This window comes from Triticum urartu, chromosome 6A, assembly GCF_056163025.1.
Source record: "Triticum urartu cultivar PI428250 chromosome 6A, HENAU_Tu73, whole genome shotgun sequence".
Taxonomy (NCBI): Eukaryota; Viridiplantae; Streptophyta; class Magnoliopsida; order Poales; family Poaceae; genus Triticum; species Triticum urartu.
In genome coordinates, this window is record NC_141878.1 from 162,127,468 (window position 1) to 162,151,067 (window position 23,600).

At 46.0% G+C, this 23,600-nt stretch overlaps 2 protein-coding genes and 1 pseudogene across 2 annotated transcripts; 1 reads left to right on the forward strand and 2 right to left on the reverse strand.

Annotated features, from left to right (window-relative positions):
- Positions 1-755: 755 nt before the first annotated feature.
- LOC125517382 (uncharacterized) lies at positions 756-10,287 on the forward strand. The gene is made up of 5 exons (XM_048682576.2): positions 756-962; positions 8,669-8,922; positions 9,014-9,225; positions 9,313-9,574; positions 9,696-10,287. The coding sequence occupies exons 1-5, from the start codon at positions 872-874 to the stop codon at positions 9,990-9,992; spliced, it is 1,116 nt and encodes a 371-aa protein (XP_048538533.1). The 5' UTR covers positions 756-871; the 3' UTR covers positions 9,993-10,287.
- Positions 10,288-10,878: 591 nt separating this feature from the next.
- Positions 10,879-11,504, reverse strand: LOC147964588 (uncharacterized; annotated as a pseudogene).
- A 1,338-nt stretch (positions 11,505-12,842) lies between these two features.
- LOC125517381 (uncharacterized) lies at positions 12,843-19,981 on the reverse strand. The gene is made up of 14 exons (XM_048682575.2): positions 19,526-19,981; positions 18,382-18,463; positions 18,163-18,266; positions 17,787-17,913; positions 17,609-17,703; positions 17,265-17,388; positions 16,330-16,410; positions 14,879-14,977; positions 14,447-14,611; positions 14,260-14,347; positions 14,100-14,170; positions 13,958-14,026; positions 13,511-13,642; positions 12,843-13,333 (listed from the first exon to the last, which is right to left on the reverse strand). Exons 1-14 carry the CDS (start codon positions 19,564-19,566, stop codon positions 13,109-13,111), a joined length of 1,503 nt encoding a protein of 500 aa, XP_048538532.1. The 5' UTR covers positions 19,567-19,981; the 3' UTR covers positions 12,843-13,108.
- Between the last annotated feature and the right edge of the window lie 3,619 nt (positions 19,982-23,600).

The window sequence follows — 23,600 nt, forward strand, 5'->3', positions numbered from 1 at the left end:
GCATAACGTGCATGCTTTGTTTCATGAGCCAAATCACTTCGCGCGCTACGACTTGCAAATGATTCATGATCGCAATGTGAAGTCGCTAACCCATCGATGGTACACGATCTTCAACTCGGTCATGAAGTTTTACGATGCAATTGCACAAATGAAGAGAAGGTGGCCACCTGGCTTGCACACCATTGACATCATGAGTTTTGCTTCCTGTTGCTCTACATGTTGATCAATTCTTTTATTGAGTCAATGTTGCAACTTGATAATCATCACATTGTATAGTCTGGATGTGCTTGAATTGTGTTATTTTCTATAATTATTTTGAGAGTTGTGGGCTTAATAAAAATTAAGGACCGGTGCTTAAGCGGTGATGCCCTAAGTTGTGTGTTCATATGTGTGAATTATATACTCTGAAAAAGAAAACTGCGGAGCTATTGTCAATAGCAGCGGCAGCTAGTCCGGACGTGTCCGCCGGGCATGGCTGGCCGTTGAACACGCGGGCGCGGCTGATGCTAATCCCGTGAACCGGTCCTGTCCAAGTAGTACTTCAACATGCACGTCGCACTTTTCACCGTTCCACGGCGTCGACCCGTAGGAGCCTGGCTGCGAATTGGTCCATCGAGGGCGAATCACCACCGTCAGAAGGGGAAAAAAGAACACCGGTCGAAGACAGCGGCACGTGTGACTTGCGCGCCAACGGGACATCAGCCACGCGCCCATGCCGGCGGCTAAGGGCGACTTCGACACAGCTCTATATAATAGCACGCACGCCGCTCTCGTGCATCAGCTGCACACATCCGATCCAGCGCCCAGCCGTCATCGTGCTAGCTGATTCGCTCTGCTCCACCTGCGCGCACTTGGCGCGCCTGATCCGGCCATGGCAGGGCCAGGCGAGAAGCCGTCGTCCACCTCCGCCAACGGCAACGGCACGCAAGCCCCGCCGCCTCCGGCCGCTCCCGGCGGCTCCGGTATGTGCCGCCTCCTCTCTTCTCTCGCTCGCGTCTGGATCGTGAGTTCGTGACGGTCCTGCGTGTGGTGATCGGTTTTCCTTCTCATAAATTTGACGCCTGAGTACCACGGTCGCGACGCCATTCCCGATTCTTTCGCTTGTTTACTTGTTTGCTTCTTGTCGATGTTGCACTTGGCTGTAGAAGAGGCCCTTGCCAGTTGCCACACCGCGTGGTTCTTTGCTGTGTTCCTACTTCCTGCCGTTCGCGCCTCGAGATCGACCCTCCGAGAGACAGGAGACATGGGGGTATTATTACTAAGGGTATGTATAATGGTTGATAAGATAGTTTTATTTTAAGTTTTGCATGTAATTTAGAGATGATAAAGAAAAATGTTTATAATGGGTCATCTCTTAATCTTATCTTCAATAATTAGCAATTCCTAAAAATATGGTGAGACATATTATGCTAAGAGATCATCTCTTGTTTTATCTTAAATAAGAGAAGATAAGCCTTCTCTTATGAGTTCTCTCTTCTCCACCTCATCATTTATCCTACGTGGCACTCTTAAGATAGCACCATTGTATATGCCCTAACGGGGCTCCGCTGATGAAGACGATTTGTCTGCCTGCACGCGGTGTAATGCCGGATTACCGGCGCCCATGCTTTCTTTAGACTGTAGCCAAGTTGTCCTTTTGTTGACTCATGGCGACGATCTCGATGCTTTGCGTACTCTCAAATCTTGCGTGATTTGCGTCAGGCACGAAATACACTTGTCGGAGTAACTTCACAAGACACGGATGCCACGCGGGTGCATTCGGACCATGAATGTTTTCTTTGTGTGGATTAGAGCAACTCCAACGGGCCGACCCAAACGGACGGCGATTTTATCCGTTTTTTGTTCGTTTGGATCGGTCAGACGGACACAGATGCCCGCTTCGGCATTTGGGTCGGCGCCTGCGCCCAACGCTGGCCGATACCTATTTTAACGGCGTCAAAAAAATGAATGCATGCATATTTAAAAAAAAGAGAAACAATATTAATTAAACATTAAAGCCGGCCACGAAGGCCGGCGAGAGTCCACGCGTCCACACATTTGCATTTAAAAAAACAGCCTAAACTACGAGGCGGCGTGTTGCCCTAGGCGTCGTCGTTGTCGTCCTCGGGGTCCGTGAGGTCGATGAGCGTCGGCACCGGCCCGACCCAGGCGAACGCCGTGTTCCAGAGCGCCGCCATGTCGGGTTGTGCCGGCGCAGGCAGTGCCGGGGCGGGGGGAGGGGGGGTGCGGCCGCCTGTGCAGCCCGGCCTGGCGCGCCTCCTCCTCGGCCTCGCGCTACTCCTCCTCGAGGTCGCGCTCGAGCATCTCCTCGTACTCGCCGCGACGCCCCGCCGCTTCGCCTCCTCGCGCATGCCCCATCGCCTCGCCTCCTCGTGCTCGAAGGCGAACCACCTTGGCCAGTTGGGCGAGTCGGCTGCGTAGGCCTTGTCGAGGCGCTGCTCCGGTGTCAGGTGTCAGCAGCGCCCGCCGGCGCCGCACCTCCTCCGCGTGAGCACGAGCCGTCCGCGGCGCCGCCGGCACTGGGATCCTATCTGGATCCAGATGCCAGTCGTGCGGCAGCGTCACGTTCGGATACGGCAGAGGCCGGCGGTTCTGCCAGTGCCACTCTGCCTGGTGCACTGGCACGCTGACGCTCTGCCTCTGCCGGCGAGGCGCCGGCGGAGGTGGGAGGAACTCGGAGGGGAAAGGGGTGGCAGGGGACTTGCCCTTGGCCTTGCTGCCGCTGGCACCGGAGAAGAGGCCCATCTCGCTGTGGTTGTGGTGGCTAGGGTTTGCCGGCGACGAGGGAGCAAAGGTGGGCAGATGTGGACGGCGAGTATGGATGAGGACGACCCCGCCGCACGGTCGACTTAAAAAAGGACGAGCGCCGTCACTGACGCGTGGGCCCGTCGTTATAAATTAAGCTGACTGCGTGGGCAGCGGGTAGTTGGACGGCTGCCATATGAGGACGCGGTGGATAGCGAGAAGGCGCGCGAAGCGTCCGTTCGGCGTCCGTGCCAACGCATTTGGGGCGCAAATTTGGGCCGTAAATGCGTCGGCGCGGACGCGACGCCGACGTGATTTGGGTTTGGCTCGGCGCGTTGGGCCGCCACTTTTGTCCGCGCCGACCAAAACGGACGCAGGCGGACGAAATGGGTCGGCCCTTTGGAGTTGCTCTTAGAGCATGGTTAATAATATAGCCAACTGCTGACTGTAAAATGATGTCATACAGGAAACACATATATTCATTCATACAACAAGGTTAGATATAAGATTATTTTTTCTCAGTTTCTTCCAATCTCTTTCTTCACATTATATTGCATCTGTCTAGAAGCACGCATATAGCTAGGCTCTTGCCACTTCTCTTACTTTTTTATGTCTCTTTTCTTCACATAAGCAAAATTGCCATGTAAGAGGGCTATAAACCTGCTAGAGCAAGTACAATAGAATGACGTAGGTGGGTTCTAAACCTTTTTAAATAGTACTATATTTTTGATGAGTTGAAGAAGAGAGAAGGGAAACGAGCTACTGATTACATTGCAGCACGCGCTCCTAGGCATGTTGCGAGAGAATGAGATGGGCCATGTATCAAAAAAATAGTACATATTTATATGTAACTATTGAACTTGCCGGCTATAAGCTTGTCTATAGATAATGTTGCAAGACCATATAGCTAGCAGCTCGCTATATTATTAAGAGCAAGTATAATAGTGGGCTATAAGCCCGCTTACATGGCACTTTTGCCTATGTGAAGAAGAGAGATAAGGAAAAAAATGAAAAAATGGGCTCTCATGCAAGAGTCATGCTTTATGCATGCTTCTAGGCAAAAGTATTTAATGAGAGAAAAGAGATATTAAAGAGAAAGTGAAAAAAGATGTGAGCTTATAGCCAATATTATAGCCTGCTTTATTGTATGACCAATTAATAAGCTAACTCTTGATGACATGACATGTTCATACAACTAGCTATATTATTAATCATGCTCTAATCATGCTTTTATTGTATGCACAACAAGACTTTTTGCAAAACTGAAGCTCCATTAATTAACCTTGGTCATTACAATCCTGTTTGCACAAGGAATCAACAAGACTATGGACGAATCAATGGTTAGAGCATGATTAAATTATGTGGAGGGGGTATGTTGTCATTGTATCAGTGTCAAAACTGCAACATGATAATTTTAATAACAACCCAGTGGCAACTTTGACACGAATACAATGACAACTTCATTTACTGTGTAGTGGCAATTTTAGAGTAAAAAAAGAAGTTTGTCAATACATATCCAAGTGGTTTCTAAGTAAATGGTGAAAATGGATTGTGAATCAGGCAGGCAGTTTAGTGCGTAGAACATTCTTTTATCTTGTTGTTCTCGTTATCCTAAACTTCGTACAATTAGCTGCCCATGCAGTTGATTCTCTGATCATATGGTCGGGAGGACGTCGGAAGACGACGTGCACAGTGAGAAATGAGGAAAAGTTCTCTCTGTATATTTTCCGTAGTTATATATCCAAGTATTATTTAGTTGTCATATTCAAGTATTAATTATATAAAAATTCTCTAATAAAACGGACACTATAAATATTCCACCCGTCCTAAACATATTGTATATATCCAGGTGTTCATATCAGCTAGCTATTTCCCGGTGTTTCTGAAAAAAAAACATTTTCTAAGCTTTCTATATCTATAAAAAATAATGTAAGGAGCTTTTTCAAAGTGTTCCCAAATCAACAAAAGGGCTATGTTCTTTTCTTGAGAATCTCCACAAAACCTAGGAATGTGTCAAATAGGTGCCTTTTGCACAGGGCAGCACTCTGGACGGGTCAGCCCATTTTAGCAACTTAGTGTAACTGGCTATTTGATTTACTAATGGCTTTAGGAACATTCTAGAATCTTTCATTTTGAAAGAAAAACTGTTTTTTCAGGTTTTACTTTTATTATTATTAGTCTTTCATTTTTCAGGTTTATTATTTTTTCAAAAAAAGTTCCAAAAAATCAAATTTGTTCAGAAATGTTTTGGGATTTTCAAATTCTGTTAAAAATTGGTAAATTTTATTGTTTTCGAAAATTATGCAGGATTTTGAAAAGTTGTTCAAGAAATTTCAAAAAATGTTTTAGAGTTTGAAAATTTATTTGGAAATTCAAAATTTGTTCAGAATTTCCAAAAACGTTTTTGAAAATATATTTTTTGAAAATTTCGTAATATTTTACCAATTTTCAAAATATATTAATATTTTAATAAAATAATAGAAAAAATCAAATCGCTACGGTGTAGTCACTACAAGGCCTTGCTGCTGGGCTGGCCCACTTGGCGACGCCCTACGCGAGTGGCCAACAACTTAACGCACAGGGATTCATATAGGGAGTTCCTAAAACCTATGTTGTTGTGACGGAAATGAACCGTCTGTCTATCTGATTTCCGGCAGGCATGTGGCCCGTTTTTATTCTAGGCCCGACTTATGTGAAAAAACTATTGGATCGATACTCACCCATAAAAGGCTATTTGGTCGAGGCCTTCCAAGATTATAGTGATTCTAAGAACTCCTGGTCATAAGTTCTTTTTTCGAAAAGGCCAAAGGTCATATATTAAGTGCACAAATGCTTAAAAAACATGCATATAGAAAATTTAAAGATACATCAAAAAATTTGGAAGTGCCGAAGTCTTCTTCCTCCTGCATCCATCAATAACGTGTTGTGAGCAAAGCTTGTTGCCGCCACCGAACCTCCATCTCAGCGAATCAATGTTGATTAAACACTGGTGCTTGGAGCAGCAATGGTCCGGAACTCGTTGATATAGACTAGAAGACGTCAACGACCACGATCTATATAGCAAATGTCATGCATATAATGCTACTATATGATGCTAACTTCATACTCCCTTCGTCCGGTAAAGAATGTACATCTAGCTTCAAAATTTGTTCATAAAAGAGTGTGCTTCCATCTTTGCAATGCACTTTAAAGTACTCAAGACCAATAGCAATACACACATGGTCTTCTTAATTTCTACATGCACTTAGCTCATTGGGGGTTGGGTGATTAAATAGAAGAGAGACGGTGACTTGCACATTTTCAATGCATTTTTTACTTAACTTCATAATTTGTCCTAAAATTTCTAGATGTACACTCTTCACCGGACGGAGTGAGCAGTACATAGTATCGTAGATTGATATTTTAGATGACTCAATTTATTACTCCTACTTTGTATGCCTCATAATAACAACTATTTATTAGAAATGGTGTAATAATGTGATATTACTACCTTCTCTTTCTCACCTAGTATTATGACATGTCATCGATATGCCTAATTGCCATTGCATATGGTTGCATGAAACTACTCTATAATATCCCACTATGGGAGGTATTATGGTCAAGCTGAGTCTACAGTAGATTCCTATAAGGTTGGCCATAGTGAGAAGTAACTCGACTATCAACATGCATATGTTATCGGTCTATTTTATTACCTTTATAATGGATTGTGACCTATCACTACAACACGGTTGACAATAGGAGGCATTTTGATGACGGCGTTTCTATAAGTGCCTCCAAAACTGTATATAAGAAGGCGTATCTGAAAAATGCCTCCGATTGACGAAGCTTTCAGGGCATCTTCTGAAATTGCTACAAAACAGACAAACTGAGGCGTTTCTGAAAATGCCTCCAGCTAGATTTCGAGGCATTTCTGAAAAATGCCTCCTGATCAATACCCTATCGAGGCGTTTTCTTCAAATCGCCTCAACGCCGGCCACGCGTACAGAGTCGGTGCGGCAGATTGGGCGAGCAGATGCAAGCTGGTTGTATTGCCGAGCTGCTGTGGCGCATGCTTTCACGGTTGGCTGCAGGACTGTCCGCCGCGCAAAAGGGACTCGACGGCGAGAGTAGGCGACGAGCAGCTGCATGCGGCCATATATGAGAAATGCACTGACGAGCGTGGCTCAAACTCTAGTTCCCGTCGCCGTCTTAGCGATGCGTAGCTGATTGATGTGCTTACCGGCCGCCGGCGATGCGTAGGTAATGTGATTACCGAGCCAGCGATGGCCGATGCATGAGTTGCATGGCTTTTAGCATACAGTCGATTCCGTGGTGTATATTGTGTTTAAGTCCTGCTCGTCCGCGGACTTCAACCAGTTTAGTCCCATACCGCTTAACGAATGAAAGTTGGACCAACTTATAATAGGAAACATGTCCCCTGTTTCGAATATCACTGCGACTCACTAATGGGCTTAGATTAGTATCTAAGTTGGATTAGATTAGATTAGAAATTAGAATAGATAGATAGACAGATTTCATTGGGCAGGCTTTCCTGCAAACGGCCCTATTATACATGTCGAATACACATGACGCGTGGGCCAAGGAGAGGAGGGCTAGCGGGGGATACAGTAACATGACATTTAAAGGCATTCCTATGTCTTTTACAGGCAATTCAGAACGCCTCGCAATATTCAGGCCCTTTATTTGCTTAGATGTACACTTTTTTGGATGCATTATGCTACAGTAACATATTATTTTTACCACAAACACCACTCTTCTCATTAATTACTTGCCACAAGCAAATTTATCTTAGGGTGCGTTATGTTACTAGTTAAATTACTCCCACTATGGCCAGATTGCCACCTGGAGCGCTTGTGCTCTAAGATCAGCCAAATTTTCTCTTTTTTCTTCTTTTTTTTCTCCTTTTCCTTTTCTGCCTTCTTTGTTTCTTTTATTCCTTTTGGTTTGATGTTCGTTTTTTGTTTTTCACTTTCATTTTTCTCCTCTTTCATAGGGGAAAATATGTAAATAAATTTAAAAAAATCTTATGAACATATATTAGAACACACATGAAGAACTTTTCAAATGTTTCTTACCACCAGTGGTAGTTGCCCTCACGTGAGTTTTCTATGTTGTATGTAGTATCTGTCAAAACCAAGAGTATGTACATACAATATATGTAGTATATAGGAATACTTGGGTAGTATATATCCCATTTTTTAGGTAGTGCGTACTACTTTTTTAGTGTATTGTTTTATACATACAAATATAAAGTTTTTTTATATAAAAAAACTATGGACTCACATGTAATTTTTTCGTATAGCTTGCTTTGAAATATCTCAGATATAGTATATGAACATATTTAGATTGACAAAGTAGTATATATACTACCACGTGATAGTATATGAGACATGTGGGTGATAGGATGTATTTTTTGGAGTATAAACAAAATAATGTTCGTACATTCGAAAAATGTGATCTCATATTTAAAAACAATTCAATACATACAAAAAGATTATATATGAGATGACCATTTTTTGAATGTACGAACATTATTTTGACGGACATGAACATTTTTAGTTTTCATATTCATATGTAACCTCTACACTATTGAATATTTTGATGATATTTTAAAATTTTACAATAAGATCTTATGTATATTATTTTTTAAAGCACGGTTGTTGTATAGGAGATTCGACTCTACACAGCTCACTTCATGTTCATTTTATTATACTCAACCTTTTTTTCTAAAAAATAGAGAAATTAACTCGCCTTAATATAATCGCTACATATAATTCTTTGTGGTTTTTTCTGTATATTGTAGACATGATTATCACAATTCTGTATATTGAACCAGATGCGTGTCTATTTCCTCGCGTGTTTGTGGCATTCTGCATCTGAAATGATTTCTAGAGTCTAACAAAATGATATTTTCCTCTCATAGGTATAGCCAAAAGGCTTCCCCGTCTTGCATTCATGTTCCTGCTTGCGGTTCTGTACCGTCAGCTTCAGGCTCCGCCTCCAAAAATCTGCGGATCCCCGGACGGCCCTCCGGTGACCGGGACAAGGATCAGGCTCAGTGACGGCAGGCACTTGGCTTACCATGAGTCCGGTGTCCCGAAGGAACAAGCCAACCATAAGATCATCTTCGTCCATGGATTCGACTCATGCAGATACGATGCCCTGCGAGTATCACCCGTACGTGACAATCATCAGTTGAACCTGAAATGTGTACACAGGGAAAAAAAATTAATCATAGTGGACTGTTGCTGGAAACTGTGACATGCAGGAGCTGGCGCAGGAGCTCGGGATCTACATTCTGTCCTTCGATCGACCTGGATACGGCGAGAGTGACCCGCATCCTGCGAGGACCGAGAAGAGCATCGCCCTCGACATCGCGGAGCTAGCTGACAGCCTGCATCTCGGGTCCAGGTTCTACCTCGTCGGGTTCTCCATGGGCGGCGAGATCATGTGGAGCTGCCTCAAGCACATCCCCCACCGGTACCATCCGCCGCACTTCTTCTCTACTTAACACCGCTGCAGAGTACTTAATTTGCAAGCTTAGTGACAACTACATTTTCTTGACAGGCTTGCTGGGGTGTCTATCCTCGGCCCCGTGGGCAACTACTGGTGGTCGGGCTTCCCATCGAACGTGTCGTGGGACGCGTGGTACCAGCAGACTCCTCAGGACCAATGGGCCGTCCGCGTTGCGCACCACGCGCCCTGGCTCGCCTACTGGTGGAACACCCAGAAGCTCTTCCCGGCCTCCAGCGTCATCTCCTTCAACCCCGCCATCTTCTCCACAGAAGACATGGCCATGATCCCCAAGTTCGCATCTCGACCTTGCTCGGTAATATTTACAGACCAGCGAACCAACCCCACCGTTTGCATCTCTGAGAGTCACAGTGTGTGCACCTCTATTTGTCTCAATGACTCACCCGTTGTTTGCATTTTATTGTGTGTGCGCACAGAGCAAGGCGAGGCAGCAGGGGGAGCACGAGAGCCTGCACCGGGACATGACCGTCGGGTTCGGGAAGTGGGGCTGGAGCCCGCTGGAGATGGAGAACCCGTTCCCGGGCGACGAGGCGGATGTGCACCTGTGGCACGGCGCGGAGGACCTCATCGTGCCCGTTAGCCTGTCGCGGCACATCGCGGAGAGGCTGCCATGGGTGCGCTACCACGAGCTGCCCACGGCCGGGCACCTCTTCCCCGTCGCCGACGGCATGGGGGATGTCATCCTCAGGACGATGCTGCTCGGGGAAAATTGAAGTGAGTGTTAGCTAGAGGGAGTGATCGGCGATGCTGTCTGCGTTTTCTTGTCTTCTTTGTACTACTACTGTTGTTGGTGTTTTTTCTACAAGGGGACTCTTTTTCATTGAACAACGAGGCTGCTCCTATGTACGTAGAAAGCTCATGACAATAACTCCACGCCTAGTTTTCCCCAGCAGCATTTTTTTTTCCGAAGGAAACAGCAGGACTCTGCTGAGCAGCATTACCCAATCTGAATGGCAAGTTAGCAACAAAATCTTTTGCAATGAACTATAAAAATATTTTACAATATAATTGATGTGTGTATCACTCAATGCAGAGGACAACAATTCTGTTGGAACCGCCACTCCCTAGCCCTAGCTCTCCTCTCCCTCTCGCTCTGCTCACTCTCTCCTGCCGTGGCTCGATCAGAAAACAGAAGAAGATCGTAACAGTGGTGGACACGGAGATTTTTTCAGCGCATGAACATTTTTTTCTTTCCTCGAGCATGAACTCGACCGTGTCAACAAGCTAAGGGGGGAACCAGGGTTTTATACCCGCGAGCACCGGCCTGCCAGGCATCGCCTTGCACCCACTCGCTCACCCACTTCCCCACATCCTCCGTGCTCTCGCCGCGTCCACGCACCACGCCCGTACGCGGTCGCCACGGGCTCCTAGCGCGCCCGACACAGTCTACCCCTCCTGATTGCTCGCTAACAGCACAGTGTGGCCCCGCGCACACACGTGCTGGCTCACGCACTCACACACACACACACACACCTACGCACACACACCCCGCGGACCCGGCGCGCTCGACGCGTCCGGTGCGCGCCCATACATGCACCAGCCGCGTCAGGTTCGACGCCGCGGCTTATTGCACCCAACACTCGCGCCCTAAGTCGCGGCTCAGAGCAACCCGGCGTCCTCGACGTCGCCGTCCACCAGCAGTGCTCGCCCGCCCGCCGGCGCCTTCTTCCACTGCGGGCAGTCACGTTTGAAGTGACCCCGCTCACCACACTTGTAGCACCGACCACGTCTGTTGCCGCCGAAGCCCGAGGCCTCGTTGCGCGCCCCGTCGTCGTCGTCGTCCCGAGCTCCGCCTCGCTGCCGCTCCCGCGCCCGCCATTGTGCAGCAGTGAACATCAACTGATCGCCGCCATGGCTGCCTCTGTCCTGCCCGCCCGACGCAGCCTCTCGTCGAAGGCCTTCAGCCGGCCCAACGCGTCCTCGAACGCCATCGTGTCGACATTGCAGAATTGCTCGATCCCGGCCACCGCCGCATACAGGCGGTCCGGCACCGAGTCGAGCAGTTTCTTGACCAGTGCCGCGTCCTCCAGGGTCGAGCCCAACGCCACGTAGCGCGCCGCCATGCCACCGAGCCTGTCGGCGAAGTCATCTAGGGTCTCGGCGTCCGCCATGCGCAGGAGCTCAAACTCCCCGCGCAACGTGCCCAACCGAGCCGCCCGCACGCGATCAGCTCCGACATACCTGGCCTTGAGGCTCACCCACACCTCCGCCGCGGTTTTCTTCGACACCACCTACAGCAGCAAGCTCTCCGCGAGGGCACTGAGGAGGTAGGCGCGTGCAGGCTTGTCCTTCTTCGTGATGACGGCCACCGCCGCGTCCTCCAGCATGACCACCGCCTCCCATAGCCCGGCCGCGTCGAGGTTCGCCTCGCCCTTGATGGCCCACGCCATGTAGTTGTCGCTGGTGAGCTACGGCAGCGATTCGCCCGCTCCGCCGCTGTATGAGATGATCGACATCGCCAGCGCGCCCTGACCTGAACGTGGCTCTGATACCAATTGTTGGAACCGCCACTCCCTAGCCCTAGCTCTCCTCTCCCTCTCGCTCTGCTCACTCTCTTCTGTCGTGGCTCGATCAGAAGACAGAGGAAGAAGAAGATCAGAACAGTGGTGGACACAGAGATTTTTCCAGCGCACGAATGTTTTTTTCTTTCCTCGAGCACGAACTCGACCGTGTCAACAAGCTACAGGGGGAACCAGGGTTTTATACCGCGAGCACCGACCTGCCAGGCCTCGCCTTGCACCCACTCGCCCACCCACTTCCCCATGTCCTCCGCGCTCTGGCCGCGTCCACGCATCGCGCCCGTACGCGGTCGCCACGGCCTCCTAGCACGCCCGACGCGGTCTACCCCTTCTGATTACTCGCTAACAGCACGGCGTGGCCCCGCGCACACACGTGCTGGCTCACGCACTCACACACGCACACCTACACACACACACTCTGCAGACCCGACGCGTCCGGTGCGCGCTCATACACGCACTAGCCGCGCCAGGTTCGATGTCGCGGCTTATTGCACCCAACAAATTCCTCCTTTCCGGAACAATGATAATCTTGTAACATATCTTATGTTACCATCTTTTGCAATGAACTATAAGAATATTTTACAATATAATTGATGTGTGCATCACTCAATGCAGAGGACAACAATTCCTCCTTTCCGGAACAATGATAATCTTGTTTACCAGACTATATTTTATCTACTTCCATAAATAAATAACACGGGCCAATTTATTTTTTTTGTTTACAAGTGCATTTTGTACCAAAATAAATTCAGCATAACATGGTTCAACAACCAGTGTCCATCGCAGAGAAAAAGGTTCGACAACAATAGAGCCGCTGCCCAACGGGATTTGGTTCGATGGACGATGAATGGATTTTAATTGATCACATGAATCAAAAAATATAAAGCGCACGGAGTCAAATGGGACCTCCTTCACCCGCCCAAAAAACAATTCTCCTTTCATTGCATTTTTTTTGTTGGTAGCTTACCAAGACTCCAAGAGCGCTTGGTAAAAAGAAAAATCTCCCTTGAGACGACATAAAACGTCAGAACTGAGACGGGCAAATGATGAGCGTGGAAAACAATGCACCCTTTCATTTCGCCAAACAGGCACCGCAACTTACAACATCCACGGCAATATCTGGCCACCCAGAGACGACGGCGATGATCCATGGGCGTGCCCGCCCAATGCTCACAGCCCTTCCGTGCGGCCGGATCACACGACCGTGGCACTATAAATTACATACGTAATCACCTAGCGTTAGTTACAGCTCCCTGGGTCTTCGTCAGGATCTTTGCGTCAGTCGGAACGGGATCAGTGTGTAGTGTCAGCTATAGTTGCTGTCCAGATGACGATTGGGTTCGCCTGTGACGAGGAGACTGCCCGAGGCACATCCTCAGGCGCTGGGAGAGGCTGTCCCCCATCTCCTCCCTCTCGCGCTTGAGCTTCTTCCACAGGGCATGGATCTTCTTCTCCTTCGTTTTCGGGGGCGACGATTTGGCCAGTTTCCTCTGTTCGTGTCTCCGCGGCGTGGCCAGAGCATTTACCGTCATGTTCTGCGGAGCAAATTACCAGGTCAGTGAGTCTTCCTTTCTCTGAGTGAGTTAGCTAGTCGACATTATTGTGTGAAGTGGCTAACGGTTATGGAAATCTTGATTTCTTAGAACACCTCTTGTGTCTAACGTGGCTACTTTCGCCTTAGGTGATGAAGGCAAGAAACTGAAGAAATGTACCTCATGCTTATCACCAAGGCCGCGTGAGAATGATCCATCACTCGCAGCACCTAACGATGAACATCTGCCCCAACTTTCTCTGTTTGAGCTTGTGTATGAGCAGGACTCCTCGTTGTGCCTACTGGTTTTATCCTATTAGGAAATGCATTATTATTACCAGCAGGGCGCTTACAAAATGATATATTTTGCACAATGGAATCGATCATGATTCAGGAAATGCATGAAATTATGCACGGAGCAGACAATATGGTGTTGATGACCTGTGATGAGTACTGACCACCCATGTCAGTACTCTACTGATCCAAAATGCTCACAATTTAGTAACTTAATGCATTTCAAAGCCAATAAATAGAAGGATCACGACGGATGGTCAGAGGATGAGTGGGAGATATGACAATGAACTTGACCGCCAAAAAAGGAGCAGCTAAAGCAATGTATACACTTTACCTGCAAATGCAGTCCAACACTATCACCATCCGCACCAGATAGGTTATGATTCTCATCTAAGAGGAAATCCTGCATTTGATGGAATGTATCAGGAAAGTATCTTTCAAAATAGTAGATACTAACATATCGGCAACAAACCTACCAAGTCACTGTCATTCTTAATGGACAACTGATTCGCGCTCTCCGATAGTAATTCGACTACCGAAGTTGTGGCTGGAAGAAAAAAGTGAAGGAGTTAGTGAACATTGAACAACACCAAGTTAAAAACTTGCAAGGAAGATGAAAAGGGGCCTGTGCCAGACCATTTCGAAAGCCATGTGCATCTGTTGATGAACTGCCTGCATCGGTTCTAGCTGCCCTCAGACCATTGATGATCTCAAAGAACAAACTCTACGAAAAAAGCAACCAAAAACAAGAGTGATTTCCTTGGAAATACTTCATACCAGACGCTCCCAATTAGGTCACAGAGTGATATTTCATGAAAATTACCTCATTGGTCATGGTACCGATTTTTACATGTAGCTTATTTGAGCCTGATGCAGGCAACTGGGGAGGGCGCAGAGTGTTGTAGAAAAATATTGAAACCGAGTCATAGTATGATTGAGGTCTTGGGGAATTATGGTCACCCTCAAATTTTACCATACTTTTATCCCCCTGTACATAAAAACATGTGTTAAATCTTAAATGACTACCATGCTCTTCAGCAAGGAAGGTCAACCAGCACTCTATAAATTATTTTAGTTGTGATGCGACCTCTACTCCCTCTGTCCCGAATTAGTATGATTTGTCTAGATATGGATGTATCTAGACACGTTTTAGTGTTAGACACATCTGTATCTAGACAAATCTAAGACCACTAATTTGGGATGGAGGTAATATTTGCCAGTGAAACTTTATAAAGCAAGCCACATATGCATTTACCCCATATGCTTCATGAATACGATCACAGTGGTGAGGCTGAATAAACATGTCATTCAGACCATGTCCAAATAATGCAGGAATAAATGTCTTGGGAGCAAGCTGGTTAAAAAAAAGAGAACATTAAAGTTAGTTGCAGTTTGAAATATGCAGATAGTTTTGAAGTTGCTGAATGAAACATGTTTATAAATCCACAACACTTGAGATGTCAAGGTTGAATAATCTATGCAGGTAGAGGATCAAAGAAGGTATTGCCCTTCAAACCCCAGCAATAACAAGACAATCAGTGTTGGACGGAGGGAATATGTAATTATTGATTAACTTTGGCAAGGCCTGCCAGATGCACACAGCAGTTATAAAGGGCTGTTTGGTTGCCTACACGAGAAGCTCAAGCAAGGCCAGCAGGAACCCTAAAGCACCCACAGCCAGGCCATGAGGAAACAGAATTATTGATGTTGAGTATCTCCATGGCCAGGCTGAGCTGATGCAACTACCGTTGGTCATGTTCCTCCTCTATCTCCACACCCATGGTTGCCAAGGTGACAAGCAAATCCAAAATTCTTCCACCAATCCCAATGACAAAATTGGGATCGTCATTGCCGAGAAGACGCCATGCTCCCTCTGTTTCTCCTGTATGGCCACATCTGATCCTGCGGCTCGGCATACAGGAGTAGCTCAAGCTCACTACCGCATAAAGCTCCAGCCAGATCCTGGCAAGCCAGGCTACGGCAATACACCATATCAGGCTACACGCGCCACCTCCTAGACGTCCTATGACCATGCTCAAGCTCAATCCCGCTACCGCATAGGATGGCCATGTCCAAGTCCTCTCCAGTCACTGCGGCCACGTGAGCGGCATGACGCCCTCCCCAACACTCCACACAACCTCCTTGTCCATGACGAGCCGCACAAGCTGTGGCATGAGAGCACCGTGATGGTGAGCTAGGACAAGCCATACCGTGCCTTGGCAAAAGCGCATCAAGCTCAAGTCGAGTAGTGCGCGTGTCTAGCCAACGTGCTTCAGCTGTTTGACGAAAGGTAACCATACGCAATCCCATGCAGGCAAGTAGACAAGATCTCTCCAAATGAGCCTGTTCAACGAAACCATGTGCCTGGATCTCCAAATGAAGGCAACCGAATACTCACTTATGTATTGTCGTAGCCTGGCTTGCCAGGATCTGGCTGGAGCTCGCACCATGACAGCCTGGCTCACCAGGACCTAGCTCATGGGGCCTGGTAGCCAAAATGATGCAGGCAGCCAAACATGCCCGTATTTAATTGTCGTTTACCAGAACTTATCTAATCTGAGACATAATCCTTTACAAGTTTACAGTGAGTCATGGGCAATGTATTGCAAAGTGTACACCGTTGCAAAATGGTTCTTTTATGATCTTTCATGAGTTCAGTCATATCTGGCTATATGTTTGTGACAAGGTATAGTTTATGAAGTGCACCTTTACAACATTAAGGTCCATTATGTCAAACTTCGCTCTTTTCTGAATGGTTCGTCGCATGTACTGTACAGCCATCTTAACCTGAAAAGGCAGAAGACCTCGTTAACACTACGAAATTACGGCAACACTCATTTGAAAACTGTTTACATTAGCGAGAATGAAATAAGCCACCAAAATCTAAGTATCTAATAAACACATCGTCCTTCTATACATCATAGTGAGCAAACATATTCCTCTACTAACTCAATGATGGAAATGAAAGCTCAAAATGTAGGAGCCACTTGTGTGCTAACATTGAGGGTCTGCAAATTATATTTCAGTAGCAGAATAAGAGTGCAGTAAGATAAAACTTCACAAACTTTTGAAAGTTGCAACTAGAGGATGTGTGTCAAGCTAAATTCAGATGGTATACTCTGAAGGAAGTACTACTTGGCAAATTCTGTTAAAGGTATAACCTTTTGTCTCATACTTATTCCGGAACTAACATCACATCTAAGGAAACTTCAAAATGCAGTGCACATAGAAGTAAGTCGAGATGGCATCAGCCATTATTTCAGTTGTATCTGGATTAGATATGGGCTGCATATTTATATGTATTTTGAGTCTAAAAAACTGAACGAATTAGTCCCATAGTTTAAAGTTTCTATATAGTCCTAACGTGGTAAAGTAGCAAATGCTTGAATCATTGTGCAACCATTCATAATTGCAGGGAAGAACTAATTGACTGGATGCTTAGAAAAAACATGATTTCGATGGAGGCATGGGAAAATATGTGGGATTGCACCATGATATGGCAGTGTTGTGTTTGAAAGGGAACAAGAACCATAGTAACTATATCACGATTTTCTAAACTTAAGGTAATACATTATGCACTTTCTTCCACGATCATTTCACAATGGTGGGGAAGCAACAGACTCTGCAGTAGATGCACCTACCGTGAATTTAGGAACTCGAATTTTGTAAACATCCACAAGTTCCAACATCAAGCCATACAAGTTGGTGAAAGCACTATCCAATACCATGCCAGCAATTGAGGGATCTTCTGCTCCATATAGTAGGCTGTGTTACATTTATACAAAACATGAATTAAAGGCCTGAAGATGTACATAAACATCTCAATCCAAGAATTAAACGGAAGAACCAAGAACCACTTGAACACACACAGTTCTGTTCAGGAACCATCTAGTGCATTGTGATCTAAAAATATTGAATCGTATGAAATGAAATAGAGATGTCCCGGAGGAAATGGAGCACACATTGTATACAAACCAGAAAGTACCTTGTAACAGCACCCATCGATCGCCCCCAAAGGCCTATACGGGAAACTTGCTTGTTGGTGCGCAGGAATGATACTGCGCATTTGAGGTCCTCTTTCTAGAAGTAAATTACTGTAAATTTCAGAATACAGTGAACAGTGATATGAATGCAAAAGAACAAAATGTATACTGATTATATACCTCATGCCAACCAAGGCTGACATAATCTCCGTCCGATAGACCTGAACCGGAAAAGTCTAGTGTGAAAACTGTGATGTTTGAAGGAAGAAGTACTACAGCGGCTTCATTTGCGTCTGCTCTGCATCCGCTGCATTGAGTTAGAGCAAAATCCTGTTAAATATTCCAGAAGATATTGGTGATTGCTCGAGGTGATAAGCTAAATCATAAGTACTAAGTACATAGATTTATAAATTTGTGCTTTTAATCCAGTGCTACAGTTTCCAAAATCTACATGTATGTTATATAAAGCAAGTTACATTAAAAAAGAATGCCAAAACTAACAAGTGCCCAATGCATGAGCAAACATATGCTAGCAGTGATCACGCAGAGTAAGTACCTATTTCCATGGCAGTAGATCACACACGGGAGGGCAATATTTTCTGGAACAGAAGCAGGAAGATAGTGGCTGCATTTTAAGGTATGGCCCCTGGGATTTGTGAGCTGCCAGGTTAAGGTATACCAATAAGGTTATAAACAAACATGTCCCCAGTTGGCGTCACTTCTCATCAGCAAACTAAAGAAAGAAGAAACCTCGATAATTGGTCTCCGTACTTGCCTCCAAGTCTAGTCGTTTATACCTTCGCCCTGCAAGCATAAACTCTCTCTCCCATAAGTACTGATCTGGGTTATACTCTGACCTGCAAATTAGTCATTCAATCCCATCAGATCAGCTGCAGATGCTTGAAATATTTGAAGTTCAAAACCTTACCAACGGACATGTCATATACTCCCTCCGTTCCTAAATATTTGTCTTTTTAGAGATTTCAAATGGACTACCACATACGGATGTATATAGACATATTTTAGAGTGTAGATTCACTCATTTTGCTCCGTATGTAGTCACTTGTTGAAATCTCTAGAAAGACAGATATTTAGGAACAGAGGGAGTACATGACATTTCTGGTCTAATTAAACATCTATCATAAGACTCGGATTTTATAAGGCATGAAGAGACCTTAAAGCTAAGTTTATACATCATCCCATACTTGGTTCGAGTTGATACTGTAAAAAACTATATACATCATCCTATTAACAAAGCTAAACCTTAAAGCTAAGTTTGAAAAGGAAGCATGGGCCATAAACATGACAACTAAAACAGAGAAGTGCAACATCAGAGACGGTGCAACAGAGGAACAGCCTACCGTTTATCTCAGTCTCTCCTCCATAAGGATCTCAGTTCAAAATTTGAGCAGCATTAAGATTGCCACGATAGGTTAAAGTTACTTCTTAGCGCTATATGGACAGACATCACGTCTGAACAGATACAAGTACAGTTATTCTTAACATGTCAACCTTAATTACAATTGCATTGTGGCTAGCTTTAACTGCACATGATAGTACTGATCTGCAACGAGCGAACAACATAATCAAGTCCAAGTACTAACTGAAACAACTGCCCTCATCGTCCTCCCAGATTTTAAGTGGAACTTGCAATTTCCAAAGGTACGGTTAACAAGGCAGGCAAAATGACTCGGCGTTGTCAACCGTACCACACACAATGAACAGCTATATACACGAGCATTAAAGCAACATAGCTAATCCGGACCTGATGTCGCATGTGTACCGAACTATCGATTTGTCCCACCGACATTGTTCCAATTTATAACGACACGGGCACGGCCGCATGCCAATGCAACGTCGTGTCAATTAGCACCAAACAACAAAAGCAGCAGCACATCATGCGGGAGGTAGGAGGGTACCGAGGCGGCCGGATGACGAAATTGACGAACTGCTCGATCATGGCGTCGGCGGCGTGCCGCTACAACGCGACGCCCGTGCGTCGTATGGGACTGTGGGTGGGTGGGCTCCAAGCGCTCACGGTGAGCACGCCCGCGGCCCGCCCGACTCTCACGGCCCCAGCTCGTCCTCTCCGAATTCCACCCCGCCCACCCGCGAGAACGCACCGGAGCCCACCACAGCCGCAGCAGGAGTCTCCCGGCGAGCGTAGGCGCGCGCGTCGGATCTGCGCGAGACGCCGCGGGAGCTCGCTGCCGCGCCGAGTGCCCGCCGGATCCGGCACGGTTGCCGGCGACCCGAGGCTCGAGACTCTCGCCGCGAGCCGCGGAATCCGGCGGGGAGGGCGGCGAGCGGAAGGGGGGAGGTGGGTGGGCTCTGGTTGGCGGAGGTGGTGGGGGGTGGGAAGAGGGGACGAGCGAGAGGGAGGGAGCAATAGCCGTGGGAAATGGAGGACGGTAATGAAAGCCGTGGTAATCGGGAGAATAAAATTTAATATTCTTTAATTCTGAAAACAAATGATGAGAGATACACGTGGCCGTACAAGTTTTCATTTTTAGGCAGGTACTAGAAGGTGTAAGTACTTCGAATTATGATCTTGCTTCCCTTTTTGGGAAATAATCGTACATTTAAATATTGCAACATCAAAAAATACAATATATATCTTGTTTCTGGAAAAAGTGTGCAAAAATCGGATTGTTTGTGACAGCAAAGCGAAACAAATAGTCTGGTGGTTATCTTGTTTCTGGTCAAGGTCATGGGGATTGAATGTACAATCACGTAGGGATTTGATCTAAAAGGTTTTATATATATATATATATATATATATATATATATATATATATAACACAAACGTGTTTATGTTACACATTATATCCATGATTGTTCATAAATGTGAAACACTATACTCTCATGACTTTACGTGAGTTCACTCTAGCTTATCCTTGATTCCTCAAAAATGAATTCACTCTAGTTTCCTTGATTCCTCAAAAATTGACTGTGAATTTGATTAGGTTTTATAGACAACAAGGCAATAGCAACAAGAGCAGGAGTAGGCTGTTACCTCCATCGTGAGGGGCCGAACCTGGATAAACTTGTGTCATTCGTCCCGTTCAACCCCTTCAAGCTAATCACCGTAGCAATGGCCTTGCACCTAAGTCCTTTCACTAGGGCATCTGTCATGTTAACACCATGATACGTCCATTTTGCATCATGCTTTTATATCAATATTTATTGCATTATGGGTTGTTATTTCACATTATGTCACAATACTTATGGCTATTCTCTCTTATTTTACAAGGTTTACATAAGGAGGGAGAATGTCGGCAGGTGAAATTCTGGGTTGGAAAAGGAGCAAATATTAGAGACCTATTCTGCACAACTCCAAAAGTCCTGAAACTCCACGGAACACCTTATAATAAATAATGAAAATTCCTCGCCAAAGATGAAGACCAGGGGGCCCGCACCCTTCTCACGAGGGTGGGGGACGCCCCCCCTAGGGCGCGCCCCCTACCTCATGGGGGCCCTGGTGGCTCTCCGATGACCATCTTCTCATATATGAAGTCTTTCGTCGAGAAAAAAAATAAGAAACAACCTTTCGGGACGAAACTCCGCCGCCACGAGTCGGAACCTTGGCGGATCCAATCTAGAGCTCCGGCAGAGCTATTCTGCCGGGGAAACTTCCCTCCCGGAGGGGGAAATCATCGCCATCATCATCACCAACGCTCCTCTCATCGGGAGAGGGCAATCTCCATCAACATCTTCATCAGCACCATCTCATCTCAAAACCCTAGTTCATCTCTTGTATCCGATTCTTGTCTTCAAGTCCGGGATTAGTGCTAGTAGGTTGCTAGTAGTGTTAATTACTCCTTGTAGTTGATGCTAGTTGGTTTAATTGGTGGAAGATCATATGTTCAGATCCTTTATGCATATTAATACCCCTCTGATTATGAACATGTTTATGCTTTGTGAGTAGTTACGTTTGTTCCTGAGGACAAGGGAGAAGTCTTGCTATTAGTAGTCATGTGAATTTGGTATTCGTTCGATATTTTGATGAGATGTATGTTGTCTAGCCTCTAGTGGTGTTATGTGAACGTCGACTACATAACACTTCACCATTATTTGGGCCTAGAGGAAGGCATTGGGAAGTAATAAGTAGATGATGGGTTGCTAGTGTGACAGAAACTTAAACCCTAGTTTATGCGTTGCTTCGTAAGGGGCTGATTTGGATCCATATGTTTCATGCTATGGTTAGGTTTACCTTAATACTTTTGTTGTAGTTGCGGATGCTTGCAATAGAGGTTAATCATAAGTGGGATGATTGTTCAAGTAAGAACAGCACCCAAGCACCGGTCCATCCACATATCAAATTATCAAAGTACCAAACGCGAATCATATGAGCGTGATGAAAACTAGCTTGACAATATTCCCATGTGTCCTCGGGAGCGCTTTTCCTTATATAAGAGTTTGTCCAGGCTTGTCCTTTGCTACAAAAAGGATTGGGCCACCTTGCTGCACTTTATTTACTGTTGTTACTTGTTGCTCGTTACAAATTATCTTATCACAAAACTATCTGTTACCACTTATTTCAGTACTTGTAGAGAATACCTTGCTGAAAACCGTTTATCATTTCCTTCTGCTCCTCGTTGGGTTCGACACTCTTACTTATCGAAAGGACTACGATAGATCCCCTATACTTGTGGGTCATCACCCCACGACAAGTACCATCGGCCACAAATAGGCCAAAAGCACCATAGGCCGTTAATGGGCCAAAAGAAGCATGGACCACCAATTGGTTGAAACCACCACGGGTCGCAAACAGATCGAAAGCACCACATATCGCAAATGTGACAAAAGCATCACGGGCCACACACGGGTTGAAAGCACCATGGGTCCCAAAGAGGCTGAAAGCAATGCGAGATGCATGCAAGCCTAAAGCACCATGGGCCATAGATGACCTAAAAGCACCACACCATGTAGACATGCCTAAAGCACAATGAGACACAAACGATCTGAAAGCACCATGGCGACAAATGGGATGAAAGACACCATGGGGTGCAAAAGGGTGAAAACACACCACATGCCTTGGATGGGCCAAAATATAGCACAACTGTTAATGACCTAAAAGGAATCATGGGCCGCTTATGGGTTGAAAGTATCAACGGGTCGTTATCAGGACAATGGACCCACTGGCCAATAATGCATTGAAATTCACAAAGATCATTAATGGGCCGGATGTACCCGAGCCATAAATGGGTTGTCTGCACTCATGTTGTTGGTAGGGCCTTCAATGGGCCATATGTACTGATGTTTGACTAAGGCCCATGGGCCTTAACCAGGCCCTAGATTAGGCCAGCCTTTTTAACTAAACATGCCTCTACTGGGCCTAACACGTGCCATTTCGGTGAATTTGCACATAAGTTCTTGGTTGTGCAATGGTTGTTCCAATGAGTAGCCTATGTGTGGTTACCTCCGACCAATTGGAAGACACATGGCCAATCAGCAGGAGGCCACACCATTAGCTGGTATTGGATCCGGAACCTGCGCTCCTTAGCTTAATGGCGACCCGTTATTGCGGCTACCACATGTCGATGGTGTGCCGGTTGAGTTTGTCATCCGCGACAAATACCACTTACATGACGCATCCTTTTCTGTCATGGAAGGGTGATATGTTTCGAACATATCTATACTTTTATATTGTTTCATGTTATGTTCATATCATTTTGGCATAGTTTTGGCACCATTGTTATTTTTCTGGACTAACCTATTAACTCAATGCCCAGTGGCAATTGTTTTTTACATGCGTTTTTATTTACAGGAAAATTAGTTACAGAGCTCCAAAATACCCCCCCCCCAAACTAGAAATTATTTTTGCAACGGGAAGCTTCCGGAGGGCTCAAGACCCACTAGAGGGGGGGGGCACAACCTCCACGCAACTAGGGGCATGTGGGTCCCCTGCACCACCTTTCTACCGCTTCTCAATGCCTATATTTTTCTCTTTTTTGAGGAATGACTCCAAAAACCCAAAACATCGAGGAGTTA

Coding starts and splice junctions, on each gene's coding strand:
- LOC125517382 (XM_048682576.2), top strand. CDS start 872: ATGGCAGGGCCAGGCGAGAAGCCGTCGTCCACCTCCGCCAACGGCAAC. Junction 963..8,668: donor GGCCGCTCCCGGCGGCTCCG/GTATGTGCCGCC, acceptor TTCCTCTCATAG/GTATAGCCAAAAGGCTTCCC. Junction 8,923..9,013: donor ATGCCCTGCGAGTATCACCC/GTACGTGACAAT, acceptor TGTGACATGCAG/GAGCTGGCGCAGGAGCTCGG.
- LOC125517381 (XM_048682575.2), bottom strand. CDS start 19,566: ATGATCGAGCAGTTCGTCAATTTCGTCATCCGGCCGCCTCG. Junction 18,267..18,381: donor ATAAACGACTAGACTTGGAG/GCAAGTACGGAG, acceptor TTAACCTGGCAG/CTCACAAATCCCAGGGGCCA. Junction 17,704..17,786: donor TCAGCCTTGGTTGGCATGAG/GTATATAATCAG, acceptor ATTTACTTCTAG/AAAGAGGACCTCAAATGCGC.